This window comes from Elaeis guineensis, chromosome 3 (genome assembly GCF_000442705.2).
Source record: "Elaeis guineensis isolate ETL-2024a chromosome 3, EG11, whole genome shotgun sequence".
Classification (NCBI taxonomy): domain Eukaryota; kingdom Viridiplantae; phylum Streptophyta; class Magnoliopsida; order Arecales; family Arecaceae; genus Elaeis; species Elaeis guineensis.
In genome coordinates this window covers 102,152,321-102,177,334 of record NC_025995.2, presented here as the reverse complement: position 1 = coordinate 102,177,334, position 25,014 = coordinate 102,152,321, and the positions used below count along the sequence as shown (strand labels likewise).

The following is a 25,014-nucleotide window of genomic DNA, read 5'->3' as shown; positions in this document are numbered from 1 at the left end:
CAAGGACGTTTTATTCTAATCGAAAACTTAAGAGACTTAAAAATAATTTTGAATCAAATTAGAGACTCATAGATAATTTTTCCAGCAGAAAAGTCTTGACTAGACTGAGATTAAAAATATTAAAAAATTAGATTCTTGAGAATTAATCAAAGTTGCTAATGGTAAAAAGGATTTTTTTTTTTGGTCATGGCAAAAGATAGAAAGAAAATAATAAATATTATATTATTTCATGTAAATTACGTAGCTCCTATCAGGAATTATAATATTTTATAACGCAGTTGCACTTAACATGGATGCATGGGACCCACCTCAAATCTGCCACGTGTCAGGCATGGATTACCTCTACAAGGCTGAGGACTGTTCAGCTACTAGCAGCAAATCCGATCGAGGGGCTTCCCTCCATGGATACTTCGAACCACCCGTGGAGGCAAAACCTTGTGCAGCCCAGCCATGGGCTTCTCCTCTTCCTCCCTAAAGAAATGGCCTCTTATCATAGCCTCTTCAGATCTCTCCTCCCTTCTATCCTCCATTCCAAACCTAACTATTCTCTCCTCTCTTCCAAATCATTCTTCTCCACGCTCCCACAAAACCCAGCATTAAACCCCACACGCCAACGCCTCACCACCCAAACCTATACCAAATTTCTTCACCTCTTGCGCCGCTGTGACTCGAGAGAATTCCTCAGTAAACTCCACGCACTTGTTGTCGTCACCGGGCTTTTAGAAGACGACATTTTTATTGGTGAAGTCATCGATAAATATCTCGTCTTCAATAATCCCAAATTCGCGATCTCTGTCTTCAATTCCACAAGTGGACCAACCTTATCCTTGCAGAATCACACGATTAGATGCCTTTCAAATCATGGGTTCCACGCCGAACTGTTGCATTTATATGCTTGGTTGCAGAATTCATGCTACCGTAGCTCCGATAATTATACATTTCCTTTTGTGATCAAGGCCTGTACCGCTGTTTCTAGTCCTCGAGCAGGGAAGGAGGTTCATTGTGTGGTTCTGAGAACTGGATACGGCGGGAATTTAGTGGTAAAGACTGCTCTTCTTGACATGTATGCTAAGACGGGGCACATCCAATTGTCAAAAAAGGTTTTTGATGATATGTCTGAGAGAGACGTGGTTTGTTGGAACGCTTTGATTTCAGGGTATTGTTCAAATGGGTCTGGCCGAGATGCTTTTGAGGCTCTCTGGCTGATGCAGGCGAACGGTTTCATGCCTAATTCAAGCACCATTGTCAGCATCATCCCCGTGTGCACAAGTTTAGGAGCATTGATGTTGGGAAAGTTGCTACATGGTTTTGCATTGAAATGTGGGGCTTTTAACGATGAGGCTCTTGTGCCTACTCTAATTTCAATGTATGCTGGATTTGATGATCTATGTGCTGCTAGAATGCTGTTTGAAACGTCATCCATGAAAGATTTAGTTGTTTGGAATGCTATGGTTTCAGCATATGGACAGAATGGGAAATGGGATGAAGCCTTTCAAGTTTTTCAGCTCATGCACCATAGAGATGCAAGGCCTAATCTAGTCACGCTGGTGTCCGTTCTTCCCGCTTGCAGTAATCTCTTTAGCATTCATCATGGAGAGTCTATTCATGCTATTGGAATCAAACTTGGGCTGGTAGATCAGATCTCTGTTGTGGCTGCTCTTGTCTCAATGTACTCTAAGCTTGGGGATTTAGATTCAGCTAAATATCTTTTTAATGCAGCGCCTGAGAAAAGCCTTCTCCTGTGGAATTCTATGATCTCTGGCTGTCTTCAGAATGGGGGGTGGAGCATGGGTCTTGATACTTTTCGTGATATGCAACTTGGAGGTATTGCACCAGATGCAATTTCTGTGGTTAGTGTCATTTCTGGATGCACTTTAGCTAGAGAATTGCGCTCTGGTAGGTCTGCCCATGCTTACAGTATTAGAAATGGATTTGGCTTGAACACAAATGTGACAAATGCACTCTTGGCTCTGTACTCTGATTGTGGTCAGTTCTCTGCTACTCTCAAGTTGTTTGATAAGATGCAAGTGCCAAATGTGGTTTCTTGGAATACTTTAATATCCGGGTGGGCTAAGCTCAGAAACATAGAAGCGTCAATATCCTCCTTTTGCAAGATGCGCCAAGAGGGTGTACAATTTGACATGGTTACGTTAATCAGCCTTCTTACTTGTGTTTATCTGGTTGAAGATCTTGCACGCGGAAAGTCCATCCATGTTTTGGTGATCAAAACTGGGTCCGATGATGATTTAACTCTTACAAATGCTCTTATAAGTATGTATACAAACTGTGGTGATATTTATGCTGGTCACCAACTTTTCAATAGGTTGTCCTTCAAAAGCATTGTCTCTTGGAATGCTTTGATGACAGGATATCGTAAGCAAAACTTATTCAGGGAGGTCATGGTCCTGTTTGATCAAATGAAGATAAATGGTCAGAAGCCAAATTCTGTTACCATGCTGAATGTATTACCCTCTTGCGAGAGCAAGTTACAGGGCAAGTCTCTGCATGCATATGCTCTTAGAAATTTCTGTGTGTTGGAGCCAGTAGTTCTTACATCAACAATGTGCATGTATGCTAGATTTGATAATGTAAACTATTGTGAGATACTGTTAGAGATGGTAGACAAAGGAAATGTGGTAGCATGGAATGCTCTGATGTCTGTCTATATTCAAAGCAAACATGTAGAAGAAGCAGTAAATTCCTTCCAGGAAATGCTTCAAACAGGAATAGAGCCCGACTCTGTGACAATGCTAACATTGATCTTGGCTTGCTCACAATTAGAAAGTCTAGATTTAGCACAATGTGTGATGGGTTTCACTATTCGCAAGGGCTTTGAGAAGAACACATCTGTGAGCAACTCTCTTATAGACATGTTCGTGAGGTGTGGGAGCATATCTACTGCAAGAGAACTGTTTGATGGCTTGAAAGAAAAGGATCCGATCACTTGGAGTGTGATGATAAATGGATATGGAACACATGGCAATGGTGCAGCCGCCCTTCGTCTCTTCTCCGAGATGAAAGAAGCTGGGGTGGAGCCAGATGATATTACTTTCATTAGTATTTTGTCAGCTTGCAGTCATGCTGGTTTAGTTGAGCAAGGACGGATGTTGTTTGAATCGATGTTGGAGGAGTATTCTATAGCACCGAGGATGGAGCATTATGCCTGCATGGTGGACCTCTTTGGCCGCACAGGACGCTTGGTTGAGGCATATGATCTTGTCGAAAAGCTACCTTTCAAGCCTTCTCCTAGTTTGCTGGAGTCTATGCTGGGAGCCTGTCGATGTCATGGCAATGCTGAAATTGGAGAAGCTATTGGGAAGTTGCTCATTGAGTTCAGCCCCCATAGTCCAAGCTCATATGTGATGCTCTCCAACATCTATGCAGCAGCTGGAAGATGGGGTGATTATGGGAGATTAAGGTGGGAAATGGAAATGAGGGGATTGAGAAAAGATCCTGGAATTAGTCTAATTGAGGTAAAATAGCAGGCTGATTGTTCTCCTTATGATCAAGCTACTTAGACTCTCCGTACCTCCCTCCAAGGTAGCAAATGTAAGCTGGATAGAAACGTTAGTTATTTATTGATTCTTGACACCAACAGATTGGGAATTTTAATAAGAAATTCGTTAGCTAAAGATTATGTTGTTATACTATGCTCTTGTTGCATTCTTTATGAGTCTTCTGTAAATTATTATTAAATGGAAGTTTTGTAAAGCTTTAACTCCAATTTATGAAAGTTTTCTGTTGGTGAAATGTTTGTGAAATTTGAAAGCTAAACAGCAATCTGTGCAGGTGATGTTTTTACTGAGTCTGAGATTCTATTACTAAAATGGGAAAACGTATATTTGTCCTTTTTTGTTTTGTGAGACATAATACTTGGCGTCAGAATACAAGAGCTTCTGAAGTTGCCTAGGAGAAAGTACAATGAAGGAGCACACATCATTAAAGATTAATATATTGCAGACCATCAAGAAAATCTAACAAGATGGTTATGTCACTGGATTCTTTTTCCCAATCCAAATACAAAGGAACCCCTTCTCTTTCAGCGTCCGTTTTGTATTGTCAAGAAAATATCAAAAACTCCATGTGGCTTCGTTCCATCAAGTCTAAAGAAATAGTATGGAAACAGGAACCATCTCCAAATCATGGTGGAGCAGCCCAAAGACCCAAGAGATGGAGCTTGAGCTCACATTTTCAGACGTAAAACCATTTGGAATCAGAAGCTAAAAATTTGTAAAAAATAATTAGATTTTAATAGTTAAATCACAATAAAACATGGGGTCATATCATTTTTCATTTTCGCATCATATTAGAGGCTACAAAAATACATGATTTTCAGTTTGTAAGTACTTCTAATAGCATAGACCAGGATCAACGGTACTTTAGTTTAAACGTCTCTTTATTAATTTTAGGCTCAAAAGTAGATCCTTTTTTTTTTTTTTGGAGGAAAATAGATTTTATTTTATGTTTATTAATGATGAAAGTGGAGCTGGACTTGGAAAAGAGACTTTAGATCTGCTTGATACAGAAAGTAGGAATCTACTGAGAGATTCTTTGTACACTGCTCGTGGAGAAAAAACTCACCATTTCATCGTCCTGGGCATGTAGCATCATTAAGAAGGAGATAGACATTTAATATAGCTTAATTTTTTTTCAAAATTTTTTTGATCAAAATATATATTTTTTTTTTACTCTATTTTGCTCAACCATGATATCATAGATAATAACAAAATATCATGATAATGGTTGACATCATATTGCATCGTATGACATCTTGTTACATTCTATATACAATTATCGGGATATCATAAAATCTAATAAGATTATTATGACGTCCTATTTTATGACGTCATGTTGCATTCTATATATAATTATTAGAATATTATAAAAATTAATATGACATCCTAATAATATTATGATATTCTATTGCAATCATATGACATCATATTAGACAATTATCAAGATGTCATAAAAATTAATAGGATATCATAATAATATTATGACATTTTTTTGCAATCATATGGCATCCTGTTGCATCCTATACAAAATTATGAGGATGCCGCAAAATTTATAGAATATCATAATAATATTATAACATCCTGTTGCAATTCTATGACATCTTGTTGCATTCTATAAACAATTATTAGGATATCATAAAAATTTATAGCAATACTATAACATTATATTACATCCTATAAATAATTATCGGGATGTTATACAAACTTACAGAATATCATCCTGTTGCAATCCTATGTCATTTTATTGTGTCCTATAAATAATTATCGAGATATCATAAAAATTTATAAGATGTCATAATAATATTATGCAATCTTATGATATTCTGTTGCAACCTATAAATAGTTATCGAAATATTATAAATTAACAGGACGTTATAACAATATTATGACATTCTATTACAATATTATGACATTCTATTGCAATCTTACGACATTCTGTTGCACCCTATTAAAAAGCAACAACACGTTATAACATTAAAAAAAATATTTTAATCAAAAAAATAGAAAAAAAACTAAACTGTATTAAATATTTATCTCCATATTAATTATGTTATATGGTATAATTTGCTGAAAAAAATCGTGCATTTTTTTTTCACCAGACATGGTGGACAAGGAATTACTTTTCTACTGATATAGATTTTTATGCAAACATCAGAAGACTTGCTGGCCTCCCCGATGAAAATCCACGATACCGTGCTACACCAGGCTTGCCTCCGGTAAATATTTCCTGGGGTATGATTTCTTGGGAGACAAGATTAGCGCCCTTATTTTCTTTCTTCTTGAGGTATTTGCCTGCCATTGTACCAACAATGGGAAAAGAAGCTCATGCAAAACTTTGAACCTCCCATCCGTTATTTCAAATCACAAGTTCAAATGGAATGCCTGCATACTAGTCTCTTGCAAATTAACAAGAATCTTTTTCTCAAATTTCTGGCACGACAGAGACAGGGGCAAAGTATATATATTAGACTGCATGAAGTTGTCTTACATCGCGCAAGGGGATGGGAAAGAAAATTGGAATGACCCAAACAGGCACTATTCTGACTAACAACATCAAATAAAATTATGAAACTTCAGACTCGATTTCTCACAGCTGTCCACAGCTCTACACCTTCCTTCTTGTAACCCAAAAAATAATAGCTACTGCAGGAAGACAGCCAAACAGCTCTTATACAACAATATCAAAGCCAGGGTTCCGAGATTGAAAAGCCCAAGCTCAACCCACATATTTATGCTTCCATACAGTGGCAAATGACACTTATAATTATATGTTGAGATATGCCCTTCTCACCTATCACTCTGCAGTTCTCATAAGTCCAGAAAAGACATGAAGCTACCACATATAAGCACATCAGTAAATAACAGAAGCAGGTATTGGAGCAGGACCCAATGGTGGATAAAGTAATCTTCCCTGGTTGTTCACAGAAACATTAGCTCGACCAGAGCAGAGTGATCCTGAGGAGGAAATCAGACATTATTCACCCTGGGGTTGCCAGGTCCACTTAACGGCTTAGCCACGTATATTTGCTTCATTTTGGCGGAGCAAAAATTTTTGTCTGCACCTGAACCTTGATTTCTTCCCTGATATCCTGTCCTACGGTGCCACTCACCTCCAGAACCCATCTTTTTAGAAGCTCCACTTCGCTGATCAGCATATCCAATTGGATGAAGGTACGGCTGACCTGATGATGTTGGCTGTTGCGGCTTACATGAAGATCCTGAAGTCCAGCTGCCAGTGTTATTGCTAGTTTCCCCAACACAGCTGCTCTCAGTCCCACTGATAACAGTAGTTCTTCCTGAGGTCTTATTTGTGTGGGACACCTCGTCATTGTTCCCACCTGCAGGGCTGTATGAAGGCCTCATGGTTTGGGCATTGGGCATACTGGAAGTTGGTTGTTCCACCAGACCCAGCTGACCTGAGAATTCTGAGGTGGTAGATCTTTGAACTGGGATGTTTCTACTGCCATCATCTGGTTCTGATGAGTGAGGTTCATGGAACTGGTTATTTCCTGTAGACATATCTACTGGTAAACTATGGTTACGCTGCGAAGGCATCACACCCTCCATATGATGCTGCTGGAGTGGCATGGATAGTGGAACAGAGTGGAGCGGTGGAGCAGGTACATGAGACCAGCGAGCTTGCATTGGTACATCAGATGACTGGAAAGACAGCATGTTTAATTCAAAGTTAAATTCATGCAAGCTAAAAGAACAATTAACAGAGTACAGCACATTGGCGAATGAGAAAAAATTAAGGTTCAATCATCCGCATTAACAAACTTGCAATAAGCAGATACCAAAAAAAACAGCAGCATTACAATTTGACTTCTGACAGCACTAGCATATATAATGTGCTTCCTTCCTAAACCTGCATAATGAATGGCATATGCTCCTTGTGAAAGATGCACCACACCCCCTCTGGACCGTTTATTTTGTGAGTGTGTTCATGTGTGCAGACGTCTGTGTGCGCTCAATCAGATTACAAAAGTCCATCTAAGAGACACATACAAGTCTCATCAATCTCTTAACCCTCAAATCAGACCCCTTAACCTACATACCAACCCTCATTTCACAAGTCTTAATTTCACCTCTCTTGAGTTGGCTTTGTAATACTGCTTTGGATATATTCGATAAAGATTCATATTCTCCATCATTCCAAGCATTTCTCAAAACCCTTCTCAGCACTTCCACCCAAGACTTGCCAATCAAGATATTAAACCCCCATCAGTGCCTCAATGACCACAACCTCAACACATGCCACCACTGACCGATTCAACTTAAACATTCATGATATCAAATGTGACACTTCCATCCACACCCACTCCATCTTTCTGCAATAAACTTCATAGCACATACCTAGCTAAAAATGTTTCACTTCCCTTTCACGTTTGTAATAGCTAATGTTTGCTTTTGTTTCCTTAGAAAAACATACCTGAAATGGCATGATGTCAAACATGGTCAGAGGAGAAGCCATTGGCATAAGAGGCGATCCTGGGCCCAGATGTTGTATCGGAGTAGGCATGCTGTGCGAGGTGCACTGACCAGAAACAACATTTAGATTATCAAGGTTACCCTCAGTATCACCAACTGCGGAAGATGCTGGGTTATGCTTCCAGTCAGGTTGTTTTCCAGTAGGAATATAAGTAGTACCCATAAAACTTAGGCCTACTTGCCCAAACTGTCCAACTGGAGCAAAATGGTTGTAGACAACCATATGAGGAGGACCTTGAACACCAGGGATTCCTCCAGGACTGATGAAAGGACCAGTGAACCCTGCTGGAGGGCCATAAAAGGAATCCACACCAGAATGGCATTGTGGCCAAGCCCCAATTGGACCAGAGCCCAAAGAAGTACTTCTTTGTGATTGTCCCTGGGTGCCACCCGACTCATCATGGGGCCCAAAGGCAAAAATACGCCCCCCTAACATTGGATTCATCTCAAAGCAAGGGAAATGAGAAGGTGGTGCTCCAGGGAAATGTGAAAGCATTGGTCCAGAACTTTGGGGGCTGGGTAAAGGAGGCCATAATGAGAGCGATGGAGTATCGACAGAAAGATCTGCTGGCAGAGCAACAGTCAAGGACTCTTCACCAGTTGATTGACCAGTTACTTGTCGACTGGTTGTCACACCTGTTGCAAAGTTTAAAACCATCATTGTGCAAGAGCATTAATGCTTTAAACTTTAAAGCATATAACATACAATTTTGGTCAAGAAATGAAAGGACTCATTTCTCACCTCCTGCAGCTAACCCAGTGACATCTGCACTACTGAAGCTTTTGGTGTCTGAAGCAGAAGCTAGGTGCATGTCAGATCCAACTACCTCATCATTAGTAATAGCCGCTACAGCAACAGCAGATGCAGCGGCTTCAGCTTCAGCCTCTGGATCTTCTAAATTTGGACAAGGTTCGTCAGGATGCTTCTCTTTATCAAAGAACATGTTGCCATCATTGTTAGCTGCAGGCAAGTTACAATCAATTTTGACATCCAACCTACATGAACCTGGAGGCCCAAGTCCATTAGAGACAGTTCTGCTAACAGGAGGTAGAATGCTTGGTGATGTAACAGCTCCTGAACTCAGAGAAAATATGTTTTGGAAGTCAAACAGTATGACCACAAAATGACATAAAAGTGAAGATTTCAAGCAGAAAATTACTTACCAAATTGAATTTTCTCCCCTGCAAGGAGGGAGTTAATGGGACTTGGAGACGAACAGAGAGGTTTTTCTTGAGCCATGATAGATGCCATGGGTTTATGGGGCTCTGGAACCATGCCAGAAGCCACATGTGAATCAAATTGTTCTGGATTCATAGCTTCATCAAGCTGAGTCTGGGTCAAAGCCAAAACCTGAAAAGTTGATACCAATAGGTTAAAAAGTGCACCACCACAGAAATCATAAGACAACAAACATCAGCTGAAACCATGTCAAAATTTAGTTCGCTGACTTCTGAAAACTTCAATATGGATAGATGTGCATATCAGCCAAGCCAAGCCCAAACACCTATCTACGCCTAATTTTGTATTGTTTGGGATGGGTTTTCAAGATGGGCCTGCTGAAAATTTTGTAGCCGAATTGGCATTCATAAATACAGAGAAAATAAATGCTCCTCTTCTATAATGGTCACCTCTTAAAGCTTGTCTCATGACAGATCAATTCCATCCAACCAGATCAATAGGCTATCATTCTTAAACAAGATTTAGTTAATGATTGCTAAAGACAACAAAAAGTAGAAAATCTAGGTGATGCATCAGTTAGCAGAATAACCAATGCTCTCAAAGCATCCAGCTGAGCTGCAATTGTCACTTCTACCCTAGGAAAATTCATTTTGACAAAATCCAGATGGTGAAATTTGAATCAGTTAAATATGTGCCATATTCATGTGTGATAATTAACCAGCAAACTTTTATTCCTGCATATAATCATTTAGGCAGACAAATACTGAAAAAAACGTTGGCGGGGGGCCTCCCGCAGAGAGTATAAAGAAATCATTCAAATCATGCAAGTTGCCAAGCATCAAAATGCAGAGAGACAATATCCTATTCCATTCTTGAGCTATCTATTGAAGAACTTCCATCCCATCATCTTTAAGAAGAAAAAGACTAAACAGGCCATAGGTGATCAACTCATACAAAATCTACAAAAATTCTGATGTTTGACATGCATACATAGGGTGGATGACCAAAAAAAGGATTCATGGCAAGTTTGGTGATGATGTCTCTATAGGATCAACTCCAGTAGAAGTTGTCTTTTCAAGAATCATGCATGGCCTCAACTTTGTACATGATCAAATTCAATGGGAGGTCTTTGCTATGTAAAAGCAATTCCAAGGACTGAGATTGATGGATCAATGTAGCAGGAGGACAAGAAAAAAGCATGAAGAAGTCCTCAAAAACCCAGCCAGACCGTTTACTCCCACTCACCATATTTAAAACAGTGATACAAGCCAGCCTAAGAATATAGGCAGGAATCATCTCACCTCTCAGATCTTTTCTAAGAAGTATAATTCACATACTTTGCAACCTAGTTATCAAAGGCAGTGTATTATTTAAGTCAAGGGAACTCATTATGCATCAGCACATACATGTGCTTAGGTTGATAATGTCTTCTAAGCTAGATGATGAGTACCTTGATACCCATATAAATGGAAATAACAAGAGGCGAGGATCTCTTCCTTTTTTTTTTAATTAAAAAAAAAGTAAAAAAAGAAGAAAAGGCATAATAGGCCACCATTGTTTTTCAAAGGGGTTTGGAGATTTGGGGCACAACTAGAGCCTACTCTAGTGATGAAGAAAGTAGATCAGGACTGCAGTACAATAAAGGCTTAAGGCTTGTTCATCAAGGATAAGGTATCTAGATATGGAGCATGAATTGAGGCAATTTCAAATTTGCTCTCATACACTTCTAGCTATGCCTTAATTGACTGAGAGCAAAATAATAATCATCCTAATAGAATCCCTACCATTGTAATGTTTCAAATAGTATGTCTTTTTGTTGTTCCCAAGTGCTGTGCATAAGGCTGCATATGCAGTGACACATGCAGATGCAATCCCAAGACCGTACTACATTTCCCAAATGCAGCTAATATATGTGGTTGGGCTGCATATGGCATGGAGATCCATTTAGCACTAACTAGGCACACATATAGTCTGCTTATCACTGCACAACCACATATGCATCTCTTTGGTATTGTACCATGACATACAAGGTTTGCCATACCGGTCGGTATCATACCATATCGTACCAATACTAAACCGGTACATGGTACCATATCGTACTGATGCTTGGTATGGCAAATCTTATCATACCATGTTGCATACCAACACTATAATAGAATGGTATTAGTATGAGACAGTGAACCTTAACGACATATGTAGCCTCACTCTTATGCAGGCTCTGTGAAAGGGACAAGTTAAGGCTGATGATTGGGTTGGATAGGTTTAGATGGACCAGAAACATGGATACTAAATATATTAATCTTGTAATTATATAACTATTTGCTATCAGGAATAAAGTATTGAATACCAAGCACTAATCATGAAATCTTATTGTTATTAATACTGCTATTATTTATAAAAAAAAACAATTGCTATTATTATTGTTGTATGTAATATATTTTATATATTTTAAAATATGCAAAAATAGTAACTGCATATGTGCCCAAATACCACATATATCCTATGCAGTCCCTTGATCACCTGCATAAAGCAGATGCCTTTTAAGAATTATAAATATATATAAATATAAATACACACACACACACACACACACACACACATACATACATACTAGTAAAAATGAGTATATTCTTTCTTTTCTTTTTTCTTTTTTTTCTTTCTTTTCTTTCTTTTTCTTCTTTTTCTTCTATCTTCCATTCCTTTTTCCTTCTTTTTCTTATTCCTTCCTTTCTTACCTTTTTTTTTTGTTCTTCATCTTTTTGTTTTATTTCTTTCTTCTTTCCTTCCTTTTTTTTTTTTTCCTCTTCTCTCTTTCTTTCATTTTTCGTCCTCTTCTTTCACTTTTTTCCTTTCATCTTCCTTAATTTCCTCTTTTGTCTCTTCTCCCCGTATGGATGGGTTTTGAAGTCCCGACCCCATTCTGGTCCCGTTTTCTCACAGAAATAGGATGGGATGGTCGGGACGCCTTCCGTCCCATTGGAACGTAAAACCTTGATTATAGCTTCTATGTCATCAAACCAGACCAGTTGCCAAGAAAATTTACAATTAATTCCATTCCAAATGAATGCCAAATGATTTAATAAAGGAAATCGCTTGAGCATGACAAAAATTTTGGTCACAGGAACAGTTTCTGCATGTGCCCATGCACAAATCCAGCATTGCATATTCAAGCACTGTTGCTACCACACCAACTCCAGAAATGTGCACTAAGATACTAAATATATTGTTGTAACTGATGGTGCACATGTAGACTTTCAAACTGAAAATAGAATTTTTATGTTAGAATTATTTGACTGCATTAGCAATCATACAGAAGGTCACAAGTCTCAACCCACATATTAGGATCAGTTCTATGAACCTTCGTTGACATTTCTCCTACTGTTAATGCTACAAAAGGCATGTTTTCTCAATTTCTTTCACAACCTCCATCCAAGTTATCTTGGGTCTTCACTCCTTCCTAATTCCTAAACCTTCACAACGAAGTCAAACCTCCATATTGATCGAATCTCACGAAATGTGCAAGAATTGCATCTAATGAGGATATGGTGATAAGACCATTGCAGAAGGTAGACATGTTCGACAAAGATTTCGAAGAATCACTTCTATTTCCAACTTCCAGTCATGAAATCAAAACTAGGCGGAGCTGGAAATTATTATACCTAATCATTAACAGCGCAAAATACTGCATCCTAATGTTACAAGCACAGAATATTTGACAAAATCCAGTTCGAACCATCTTTGCAATTGCACATAAACCTTATTCAGATGTTAGCACTGACTATTATACCACAGAAACAGCTGCAGTCAGCTTCACAGCTAAAACGAATCTGTTCAATTGAAGAAGTGTCACTAATAGCAACAACAGGTCTCACCCAAAAATATATGGGTTCAAATTAGAGACATCCTCTAACCATTCCAATGAAGAGCAACCTTTGCAGATGCAAGTTCATCTCCTGTTCTTTTGCACGAATTCCATCCAAATAACTCACACCCATGTTTTAGCTATCATGATGAGTATATTAAGAATATGCAGGACTAGCATTTAATGACAACAGATAGTGGAGACCAACTGAGATTGTACAGTTAGGTGTACATCTAAAATTTAAAGGAGATCAATCAGAAAGATGAAATGACAAGAAGAAAGTCGAGTTCAAAGGACAAGGAGCAATAAGAGGTCTAAGAAGGGACAGATAAAAGAAGATAAACTTTGTGAAAAAGAGTCAAAATTTGTAGGATTTGCTCCAAGGTAGGATACCCAGAATCTACTGGGATTGTATAGTGCAGTGCAACAATAACCTCTAAGTGTTAGTAAATGACTGGATAAAGCAAGATATAGAAATATTTAGTTGCAAAAGCAACGAGGCAAAGACTAACGAAAGGTAATAGAAGTAAAGTGCCTCAAACACAATAGGGTAAAAAAAAAAACAAATTTATTGGTCTTTTAAGCAGGATTTCAAATAACTAAAATGAAAAGGTATGATATCAGTGGTTATATGACTTTGGATACTTAATGGAGTGGCCTGTGGTAAAAGCATTAGATAGATGAAAGACAACTGGAAATTACCAATATGCAAGTTACTAGAAAATAACAAGCACACATTATTTTAAGAAATAAAAGCAGTCATTATTTAATGATCATTGAACAACTATTTCTTTTTTTTTAGAAAAGGTATCTGGCCGAAGATGGTCATACAAAAGCAAATGTTTTTGTTTCTGTCCCTTAATAGATCCACTGTTAGAAATTTGCAATATAAGTGGTTTTAATAACAAAAAATTTAGTTTTTTCCTGAACTTAATAGCAGCCTTAATAGCAGCATGCTTACGAGCACCTATCATAAGGAGATTTCAAACAAGACGACATCCAATATTTACAACACCATGGTAGACGGGCTCATAGCTCAGAAATCAAGCAGAATTTACTCTCACAATGAACACAGACATCACACAAGGACCATATACACACATGCAAGCACAAAGAAACAGAAATAGTTGACAAATACATACACACAAAATCACATATATATAGGAGAAATGGTAGATACCCGATCACAAAAGCAGAAAATATGAATTAAGCCAGAACATAAACCTTATAAGTTGTAATGTTACCTGCTGATTTAAGCTTGCACTGTCCCAGGAAGCCAAAGGCATTGAAGCATTGTCTGGAGCTACATTCCTGCTATCAAAGACCAAGCCTGGAACAAGCTTTGTCCCACCACTAGTTATGACAGGGACAGGGACTGTCTGACTGGACCTGTGAAAGACTGTGAATTAAGAACCAAACATGCAAAGTGAAAACATAAACTCAAGCTTTGCGGTCTCGGTACCAGCCCCATAGCGGTACCACCCTATTATAATGTCGGTATGTGGTACAGTATGAGATGGTGAGATTGAGACTGCGTACCAATTTGGTACCGGTACAATATAGTATGTTCAGTATGGTACGATATGTCCGGTATGGTATAGTATCGATTGGTACAGCAAACCTTGCATCAATTATTTAAGTAACAACATACTTCAAATTAATGGACCTTGTCTCAGAATCAACATTCACTGAAGGAGTGCCAATTGGCGGTAGAGTCTGAGATGTTGTGCTAGCTGGGAATACAAGTGGTGGCTCAAAGCTGGTAAATCCCCTTCCTTCTGTGACAGTAGGGTCAGACTGGACACTGTTTGCAGCATCTCCACCCAAAGAGGCCACGGCTTTATTTAAGTTCGATGTAGCAGAATTACTTTGAGGAATGGCACGTTGTTTGCGAGGTGCCTGCTATTAATCATGCAAAAAAAACAAACACGAAGCATAAGCAGCATGGAAAGGATAACAGTGCAATGAAAGCATGAACATAAGCAAAAATTAGTATTGAACATTACCTTCTGCACCCTGGACTTGGACTTAATTTCTTTTTCCCTCTGTTCTCGCCGGTCATTCAAGATCTGTCTCTTGGATCTTACCTCAATAAAGTCATCTTCATCGCTAGGAGCTTCAATGCCTGGCTGCTTGAAAACACGGACAACTCCACTCTGCAAAGGAGCATCAACATCCTCCTCAGAACTCCCATTTGCCTTTAAAGTCCCTTTTCCACCATAAGATTTGTCCACAGAAGCTATACTCTTTGATGGAGCTTCTTTTCCAGTGGCTTTATCTGGCTTGCTCTCAGAACTAACTACTTGTGAACTGGAAGAACCTGAGTTTAAGTTATCTGGTTCAGTTATCATCCTGGGTGACCTATAGGACATCACATCTTTTTTGCCTGCATTCCTTACAGAAATCCCTGAGGCCCTTCCCTTGAGATGTGGCCTTTTGTCCTGCCTGCCATGGTAAAATAGCTCTGTGCCCTCTGTCTGCTTCCTTTCAAAATTCTCTCTAACTCTGAACTCAGTTCTCCTGTTGTTCCTCCGGCCCCTCCTCTGAAAGCCACCTGAATCTGTGACTGAGGGTTCTGCTCCTGAAAATGATAATTTTGAACCAGCATTCTTCACATAGGCAAATCTCCTCCCTCTGCCACCTGAGCCAATTCCAGGAGCCTTTGACACGGTTGCAGCCTTCCCTCCTGAAGGGAATCGGGAAGATTGGGCTTCAGAAATTAGCTGATTTTGAGATTCTCTATTAGCAATCAGTCTATAGTTCTTCTTTGAAGTGCCATCTTGATTACTATGACGGTCAATTTGGGAAGAAGATTGACTTGTAGCTTTCTTGCCATTATTGGAAGATCTGTCTGTCTGATTCAGACATGCTAGAACTCCTTTCTTTGGAGAGTCTGACAAAGCATTCAGCTGCTCACAATTCAAGGTTTCTGGACAAGGATCAAGTATCTTCTGTGGGAGACTAGGCTCATCATCTGTAGAAGGTATTCCATCTCCCAGATTGCTTTGGGAAGAGTCTTGAGGCGCTTGTTTGAGTAGACAGCCTGAAGGATTCTGGTTCAAAGAATAGGAACCTGGAGTAGGAGGCTGCACAAAGGGCATGGCCTGAGGACCTAGTGGTAAAACGCTCTGAGAAATGGGGGGCGTATACCTCAACTGGCCAAACTGAAACAGTGGAGACTGTGAAGGGTGCATCTGAGTTAGAGAAGGGCCAACCTGAGTATGTAGATGGATTGGCATCTGAATGGAACCTATTTGAATGGCCGGAACAGGAGATGGTATTAAAGATGGACCAGAAAACAGACCAAACTGAAGTTTAACGGGTACTTCAGCCTGAGTAGCAACAGAAGATGCAGAGGGCAAGAACGGTGGGAATATGGACGATGGCATCGGCAAGCTTAAAGTAGGTGCAATTGGATTTTGAGCGGGCATTCCGGAGCTACTAGATGTCTCGACATTCCCAGGAGGATGACTGGTGGATACTACTAGATCAAGAACCAAATCTTGCAGGGCCTTCTCAGTTTCATTTATGATTCTTGATGAATTGTTTGCAGTTGCCTCCGGAAGCGCACCATCTGTTCTTAAACTATCTACATCATTACTAATCATTTCTTCCATAGGACCAGGGGAATTCACCCGAGCAGTTGCCTTTTCACTGTTCCTGGGAGTCGTTTCAAACTCATCACTGCTACGAATCTTAACTTCCACACCTTCATTGAAACCTAGAATAACCTGGTCCATCTCCCCATCTTTACTCTGCACATCTGATTGCAAGTGTTTAAACTCCTGGCCCAAGTCAAGATTTTCCTCATCGCCTTCAGGGACTTCGTCTATTTCCTGGTAGTTATTGTCTTCTTCATCATACTCTTCTTGCTCCTGCATTTCTTCATTATTTTCAATAGCCCATTCATCATCTTCTCCATGAGATGCTGAACTTGAAGTTGTCATTGAATTAAGATTACCTGCCTCCAAAGCCGATGCATTGTGCTCATTGTCAGATGACACAGTCCGTTCCCCATCAGCAGAAGGTGGTAATGCTGGAGAATCTCCAGAAACATCCATTTCATCATGTGAAGGATGCATGGGTGAACGAGGAGGACTTGAAACAGAAAGAGAGGATTGCGAGTCACATCTTGGGCTATTGTTCTCCTCATTATGATCTGAATGGATAACATCATCTTCAGCTAATAGTGTTGTTCCTGATTCTCTAAGATTTTCATGATACACTCTGTCATATCCTGTCTGCCTAATTTGTTGTTCATTTCTTCTTGCATGATGATAGCATGTTTCACTGTCCATAAATGATGACGAGCTAGGGTGTTCCGCAGGAGGTCCATATGAACTTCTATGCATTGAGGTCATAGATGGAGGCGGAGGCACACGGGGTTGTTTCAAAGAATGACGAAACCTTGTAAAGGAGGACAACCCTTCAACCTCAGAGTTCTGAAACACACGTTCTGCATATGGAGCATGGGGACTTCCATGAGAATTACCAGGTCCCCATCCAACATCACCAAACTTATCATTATCAAGTAAGTCAGCATCAAGATCTAAGTTTCTATTGAAATTATCACCATCTCTGCTACCACTCCATTGTTGCCCCCCTGCATGGCGGAAATCATCTTGCATCTGTGAATGTTCAACATTCCCTCCTTTAGAAAATGGCCTAGCAGACATTATCCCACCACCACCATGAAACTCCTTCTTAGGGAAGCCCCTCTTAGATCCAAATGAATCTCGTCTGGGACTTCTGTAAGTATTCTCTTGATCATGAAAAGGAAGTGATGAGCTATTTCCGCTACTGCAGTGATATGCATTTTTTCCCCTATCTGTAAATGAAGGATTTCCATTTCTTGAAGAGTAAGGCCTAGAACCTGAATCAAAATATCTGTTGATATTTGAGGAATCAGATGATGCGGAGCTAGTAATGCGTTCGACCATTCTCTCACCTTCCTCCCAGTCCCCAACATCTCCAACCCTTGAAGCATCTCTCTCCTTGACTGGGCCAGGCACCTGTTCATCAGCAGCAGCAGAGGGAAGTTGATCATCCTTTGCGTTAGCTTCAGCCTGCCTTTTTGCAATCCTTGCCTCCAATTCCAAGAGCTTCTTTCTTGCAGCCTCTTTCCTTCTTTCCTCCTCCATAAGAATTCTCCTCTTTTCCTCTTCTCTTGCAATTCTTTGCTCCTCAGCTCTTTTCGCAGCCTCCAGCTTCTCCTGCTCTGCCCTCCAAAGAGCCTCCCTTGCCTCTTCTTCAAGCAACCGCCTCCTTTCTTCCTCCTCCCTGGCCAGCCTTTCTCTCTCCTCTTCTTCCTTCCGAGCAAGCTCGAGTGCTCTAGCTTGTTCTACCATTACACGCTGCCGTTCCTGCTCTTGAATCCTCAGAATCCTCTCCAATTCTGCTTCAAATGATTCTCTGACAGGGTCATGGAAATCAGCCTGACTTGGTGCATCTTTCTTCCTCTTGAAGACTTTAACATTTACATCCCCAATGCCCCCGGAAAATGGATCCCTGATGTCAAAACCAGCATCATCAACGTATGGCTTCCCATTATTCACAGTCAGCCGCTTTTCTCTACCAAAATTCAGTATTGGATCAGTCAAAGAAAGCCCTTTACTGCCAGAAGGGAATGAACTCTTAGGAATCATGTTATTCTGAATTGAATTTCCTCTGTTCCAGTTGCTGGGAAAATCATGCTGCCGGAAACGAGTATTCTGCTCCGCACCCTTTCCACTGAAAGCTTCTGCCATGCTTCTCCCATTTTGAGCGTTTGTACCAAAGCCCAGATCCTTCCTGGTATACAGAGAATCCTGAGTCCCACCATCTCGAGCACTGTCTCCCAGAGGCGATTGACCACTATTGGTCTCTCTGCCCATTTCTCTGCTTACACCAAAACGCCTGACATCAACTCTATCTCTACCAACTCCCAACTCTTGGGCACCTAACCGATCTCTCGGTTGCATTGGTGTCCTCCAAGAGCCAACATCTCGGCCTTCTTTATTAGAAACCATTACATCCCTCCCAAAAGAATCCCCTCTGAAAAACTCCCTTGATGAAGCACCGCCAGCTTCAGTATCACGCATCCCCCTGCCATCATATAGGTCATGGACTTGAAGCGACTCAAACCTTGAGTTCCTTTGATCCCTATCTCTTTCAGGGATACTGAGGCCTGTGTCACGCTCATCGTCAGCCCAGTCCGATGTGTGCTGCAGCCGCACAAGTGGGAGAGGCCCAGGCAAGTACCCATCCTGCTTCCGAGACCGTTCCAGAGCACCAGACTGCCGGCTCAAGCCTCCATCACCATCTGACACAGTACTGGTACTGGGACGAGAGGATCTCATCTGGGGGCGCATTTCGAGAGGTACCTGTGACTCGAATCTCCCCGCCCGCCCATCTGAGTGCTCCTCGCCCACATGCTTCGGCCGCTGCTTCTGATTCGAAGCCTCCTTCTGTTTTGGAACAGACATGGCAGTGGCTCGCAAAGAAGGGAAGTCCTCGCCCCTCAAGATCACGGCTTTCTCCGAAAAAGTTTGAACCGGAGAGACCGGCACCGGTTGCCCAACAGGCCGGGCACCTGGAGGCATGTAAGGGCTGTCGGGCCTCTGATTTCCCGTCATCACCGATCTGCCAGACTGAGCCTGATCTATGGCGCCGACTTCGTTGTCTTGGAAAGCTGGCGGGAGGGCCGGCTTGCTCCACCCCATCGTCGAAGGGCCCGAGACAGATCTGAGCCCGGAGATCCCACGTCCGGCAGAGGTCCCGGAGGAGGAAGGCTCGAAGCGCTCGTGCTCCTTCCTAAGCGAGGGGAGGTTCAAGGGGGGCGGAACGGCGAGCCTGGTCTTCTGCCCCGCGGAAGCCGAGCTCCGGGACCGGGAGAGGACCACCATCCCACCGCCGCCGGATCGGGGCCGGCCATGGCCGGCGGTCGAGGAGGAGGAAGGCTGACCGTACGACTTATTAAGGTTAACAGATACAAATTTGCTCGGATGGGCCATCACCGGAGGAGCTTCCGGCCGGCGCCGAGCTCCCAAACCGCATGAACAAATCCTAACCCCAAGATCGATCGATCGCCCGAGCTCTCTCTCCCACTAGGGTTAGGGTTTTGAACGGGGAAAGGGAGGGGGAGGGGGAGGGGGAGGGAGGAGGGGCGTGGTGAGAATAACGCACCTACCAATTGGAGAGGAGCGGTGGGCGGGGGGTTAAGTGGGCGCAGCGGAGAAGTGGAAACGGGAAACCCTAACACCAAGTGAGAGAGCGCCCCTCCGAAAGAAAGAGCAAGGGAATGATACGATGGTAATAATAATGTCTCTTTTGTGTTTGTTGAGCCAAACCTAGAGCATTTGATCAGGTGCGGGAAAGCCTGTGCTACTTTCACATGAGATTGCAACTAGGAGCATGGGGACTCATTTGATTTGCAGAATTTTATTTTCAAAAAATAATTTTTAAAAAAATTATATTTTATAAAATTATTTTTAAAAATAAAATTTTAACATGTTTAACATATGAGCAAGTGACTTATTACAGAAAGATTTATATTTAGTTGAGTATCTATTTTTTTAAAAAAAAATTACGTAGGATACTCATTATATTGTTAATAAATATAAAATCATATATTTTTGCTCCTAAATTTTATATAAACTAACATATAACCTACGCGATATACAGAATATTTTTTTTTCTTCCTTAAAAATATATCATCTATAAATATTTTTAATTAATTATATATTCTATAAATAATATATATTTTATTAATATTAATAATATATGATTTTAGAAATAACATTTGTATGCATCGATCCAAATATGTTGACAAAACATCAAAGATCCAAATATGTGATCACTATATTAGATGCAGGCCTTAGAAGCCAATTAGGTTGACACGTATCAAACTTTCTAAAGACATGATTTATAATTTTAACTTATTAATGAAATAAAATTAGATTATTTTTTCATTCATCTTATTTAATGTGTCTATAAATCGTCCAATGAATTAATAAAATAATGATATATATTCTCAAGAGTTAAAAATTTGAGACATGTGTTATTAATGGTTAATTCATAAATTACTTTCGATCAATGGATCATCACAGGAATAGTAATTGATTCGGATAGATTTGTGCATGGATCACTTTTCTTCAGCATAGATGAGTCTCGAGTTTATAGTGTGAAGATACTGAAGTGAGAGTATAAGTAGTTGTTAGAGAACAAGGATATCAAATGTGACCAACACGAGTAGTTACTTAGATATCTATCTACTCGTCGATGACTTACTCGATATTACAGTAGTGTGAGTAGTTTTTTGATCTATGGTGCCTCGATTATTCATAATGAGATTGCTGTAGTTTAATTATACTATCACTCAATTTCTTAGCCATTTGAAATCTTGCGATGTATATTAGCTGCAGTAGATTCATTGTAGGAATAGGATATATATTTAGATGAGATCATCGACCTTAGTAGATAAGAAAAAATTCTATGTGGATCATGAGATTGAGTTCCAAAGATCATGATCATGGCAGTATGAATGATAGAAATGAGTTTCTATAAGGTTCCACAAAAGGAACTCAAGTCGATTGAATCATACATATGATAAATGAGGGATTTGACGAGTTATCCATAATCTCCGTCTTGTCGGAACTCATGATAAAAGAATCGAATCACACGATAACTATATCTAGAAGTTTATCTATTCAATTCGACTTAATTTTCTTTACATACTGCTAGGTATTATTGGTGGATAGTAAAATCAATGAGAATTATTAGATGATCAATAATTCTCAATTGACTGAATTGAAAGTGTTTCAAATCCATTGAAAGAAATTTCAATGATATTATTGATGGAGATCATAAAATATCTTACTATCAGATAAAACTGAACCTATGGGATCACATATAAAGAAAATTGGTATAAGAGTATGAAATTTGGCTCATGAAGTTTCAATTGGGTTAAGATTTATGAAATCCTACTGGGTTTAGAAAAACTATGCTGGCACATGGTTAAACTCAATTTCTCTTGAGTCTTGAAATTCCTACTGGATAGAGATTGGACTAAGTCAAATCATGCATGTGGGGCGCTAAGAGTTTGGTCATTATCATATTTTTGGCTAGGAACAAAAGGTCTCACGCACATATGGATAAGGCTCAAAGGGAATTGGCGCACCTTTGACTTGTGCGTGAAGAAAAGAGAGGAAAGATAGGGCACACGCCCCATCTGATTTTGTGCATGAAAAAAGAGGGTAGCATCTAATTGATAAGCATGTCAAGTTTGATAGGAAACTAAGAGTCTTTCTAAGTTAAGGTATTGAATGAGTCATAGTCTGAAATCTTTAAAGAGTCTTTTTGATTCTATTTGAACCTCTTGAGATGAGATCTCAAAATCATAATTTGAAAAGCCAAAAGCCTCTGCCCCCTCTCTGTGCCTCATGCCCTCTCTCTCTCTCCCTCATGCCCCATGTCCAAAAAAGTTGGGTATCCTCCTTGTTCCACATGTCCAAAGGTTGGGCATCCCATATTCAAGCCAAGCAGAGAGAAAGATGTTCTCTCTTTCTTCCATAAGATCCAAGTTGTGTGCTGATTTTTCTTGAAGAAGAAAGATCAAGATCAATAGGAGCATTCCAGATCATTTCTATAGATATCTATAGAGGCTAGACGTGTGTGCGACTTTTTAAGGAATCAAAGAAAAAAAATATCCACGATCATCATACCTCTGGTGAAGATTTACCCACGTTAAGGTGAAGATTTGATCTTCATGTTTGATTATTCTTATATTTTAATCTTAAGGACATGATAGATCTGGCTTTATGAGATGTGATCTTAGTGACGTATGCTAGATTGGATATCTTCTGCTGCGTTAAAAATTTTTATTGATCATGCATTTATACCTGTAATTTTTCCTTCAACTCGCTAAACTTGGGTGTTTTATATAACAGCCTGAAACATATTAACTCAAGATTTGGATCTCATTTCTATTTCCTTAGAAAGGATTATATGTTATTATTAGCATTTTTACAATAATCTTATTTATATCATTAACTATTAATTAAGTTAAAGGACCTAGATAATGAATTATTAAATACATGCGTCGCTATTCAACTTTCTAAAAAATTAAAAAATAAATAGAGATATTTATAAAAATAAAATTATTTCTAAGTTTAGGATGGAAATCCTGCACACTTGCTGGCCCAAATTTCAGTAGAGTCCCAACTTATGTCTCCAATTTAAACTCACTAATGCAAATCTTACACACTTAGCAATCGGATCCCACCATAATTCCACCATGACATCTCTTCCCTTCACGGCCACCTAGCATCAAGTACAAAACTAGGTCAACCCTTTCATCTTTTTTCAATCAAGATAGGCCCCACCACTTCACTCTCTCATATCAATTGTCATTTTCATCTCCTTCCCTTAACTAAGACCTCTCACCTCTTCAAATCTATCTCCATCTTACTCCGAACACAACATCCTATCCCTTCTATTTCCTGCAATAGAGAAGAGCTCTTTTGTCCCTCCACCACCACTACCACCTCCTTATTCTTGTTGCCACCACAATCCTCTTTTCTACCATGCCCCCCATGATGGCCTAACTCACCACCGACCATGCGGTGGTCAGACTCCTCCGTCTTATTCCAAACACACCCCTCTTGTTGCTTATATTTCCTGCTATGGAGAAAAAGATCCATTTTTCCCTACCACCACCCACCACCTCCTCATTCTCATTGACGTCGTAGTCCTCTTCTCCACCGCACCCGCACAGTGGCCCAGCTGTTGTCATCCACATGATGTTCAGACTTCTCCAAATCCTGCAGCCACTAGGATGGTGTTCATTGCTCCAACGGCTATGTCATTGCCATCCAAATCAGCAATCGAATTCTCTTTGACGTACTCCCATCAAATGTCGCCGCTGCAATCCTCTTCTCCGCTGTGCCCCCCCCATGGCGGTCTAGCTCGCCATCGACCATGTGGTGGTCAGACTCGTCCAACTCCTACAGCCACTAGATAGTGTTTGTTACTTCAACGACTGCATTGTTGCCATCCAAGTTAGCAACTAGGTCCTCTTCAATATACTCCCACCAAACATTCGCAACTTCACCACTCACATCGAGAATGATTCCTCTTCCATCTCTTTTCCTTCCTCCACCATGCCTTTGCCCATGATCGTACCCTCCCCCTCGATTTCCCCACTGCTTCTTCCCTCTGTCGCTTCTCCTTTCACGATCTCTATTTTGCCACTATCTCCTTCAACCCCTCTTGCTTCCTTAGCCATGATGCCTCCATCGAGGTCTTGCACGGCCTCCTCCCCGATGGAAAGTTCATCACTATCAAACACCTCAACATCCTCTCCCATTTCTTTTTCTCCTTCGACTGCGAGTTTCAAATTTGAAGCACGTCAAATGATTTTGTTAGTAAGAATTTTGTTTTTCATGTGGCTCTCTTCCATTTTTTTTAAAATCTCATATGTCAAACGAAGGTTCTATTAATGCAGAAGCCTTCATTTTAATATATATATATATACATATATATATTAGATATTAATATTATATTTATATTAATATAAATATAATTTTAATATATTATAATATAAGATTAGATTATAATAATTTATTATATTAATATACCAATGTATATTAATATTATAATATTAATATTTTTAATATAATAAATTTATTAATATAGATATAAATATAATATTAATATATTAATATAAATACTATATTAATATTAATAAAAATATTATATTAATATAAATATTAAAATATAATAAAATATTATAATACTAATATTAATATAAACATTATATAATTGCATATAAATATTAGGATAATAGTAACATTATATTATACTAATATTAATATTATTATTCAATATTTCATCCTAACTATCCATTGATTTTTTATAAAATCTTAATCATGAATTTTAAAAGAATATTTTTGAAAAAAAAATATAATCAATTTTCATCTCGTGCGAAG

The 25,014-nt window shown here is 39.6% G+C and overlaps 2 protein-coding genes across 5 annotated transcripts; one reads left to right on the top strand and one right to left on the bottom strand.

The window, feature by feature from the left end:
• The first annotated feature begins 381 nt into the window (after positions 1 to 381).
• Positions 382 to 3,737, top strand: LOC105041365 (pentatricopeptide repeat-containing protein At5g39350). The gene has a single exon (XM_010918312.4). The coding sequence runs from the start codon at positions 402 to 404 to the stop codon at positions 3,480 to 3,482; it is 3,081 nt and encodes a 1,026-aa protein (XP_010916614.2). The 5' UTR covers positions 382 to 401; the 3' UTR covers positions 3,483 to 3,737.
• Positions 3,738 to 5,958: 2,221 nt separating this feature from the next.
• On the bottom strand, positions 5,959 to 20,293 carry LOC105041366 (uncharacterized). 4 transcript variants are annotated; one of them, XM_010918313.4, is made up of 7 exons: positions 15,055 to 20,293; positions 14,700 to 14,950; positions 14,293 to 14,437; positions 9,171 to 9,357; positions 8,749 to 9,081; positions 7,948 to 8,642; positions 5,959 to 7,175 (listed from the first exon to the last, which is right to left on the bottom strand). In XM_010918313.4, the coding sequence occupies exons 1-7, from the start codon at positions 20,038 to 20,040 to the stop codon at positions 6,483 to 6,485; spliced, it is 7,290 nt and encodes a 2,429-aa protein (XP_010916615.1). In that variant the 5' UTR covers positions 20,041 to 20,293; the 3' UTR covers positions 5,959 to 6,482. The 4 variants fall into 4 exon arrangements, with proteins under 4 accessions (XP_010916615.1, XP_010916616.1, XP_010916617.1 ...); XM_010918314.4 differs by having other exon boundaries at positions 14,700 to 14,947; positions 15,055 to 20,292; XM_010918315.4 differs by having other exon boundaries at positions 14,715 to 14,950; positions 15,055 to 20,291.
• Between the last annotated feature and the right edge of the window lie 4,721 nt (positions 20,294 to 25,014).

What these genes read in the sequence shown, in the direction of transcription:
- LOC105041365 (XM_010918312.4), top strand. Translation starts at nt 402, where the DNA reads ATGGATACTTCGAACCACCCGTGGAGGCAAAACCTTGTGCAGCCCAGC.
- LOC105041366 (XM_010918313.4), bottom strand. Translation starts at nt 20,040, where the DNA reads ATGGCCCATCCGAGCAAATTTGTATCTGTTAACCTTAATAAGTCGTAC. An exon ending in ACAAGGTCCATTAATTTGAA is followed by an intron (nt 14,438 to 14,699) that starts GTATGTTGTTAC and finishes AGTCTTTCACAG; the next exon opens with GTCCAGTCAGACAGTCCCTG. An exon ending in TTGACATCATGCCATTTCAG is followed by an intron (nt 7,176 to 7,947) that starts GTATGTTTTTCT and finishes CTGTCTTTCCAG; the next exon opens with TCATCTGATGTACCAATGCA.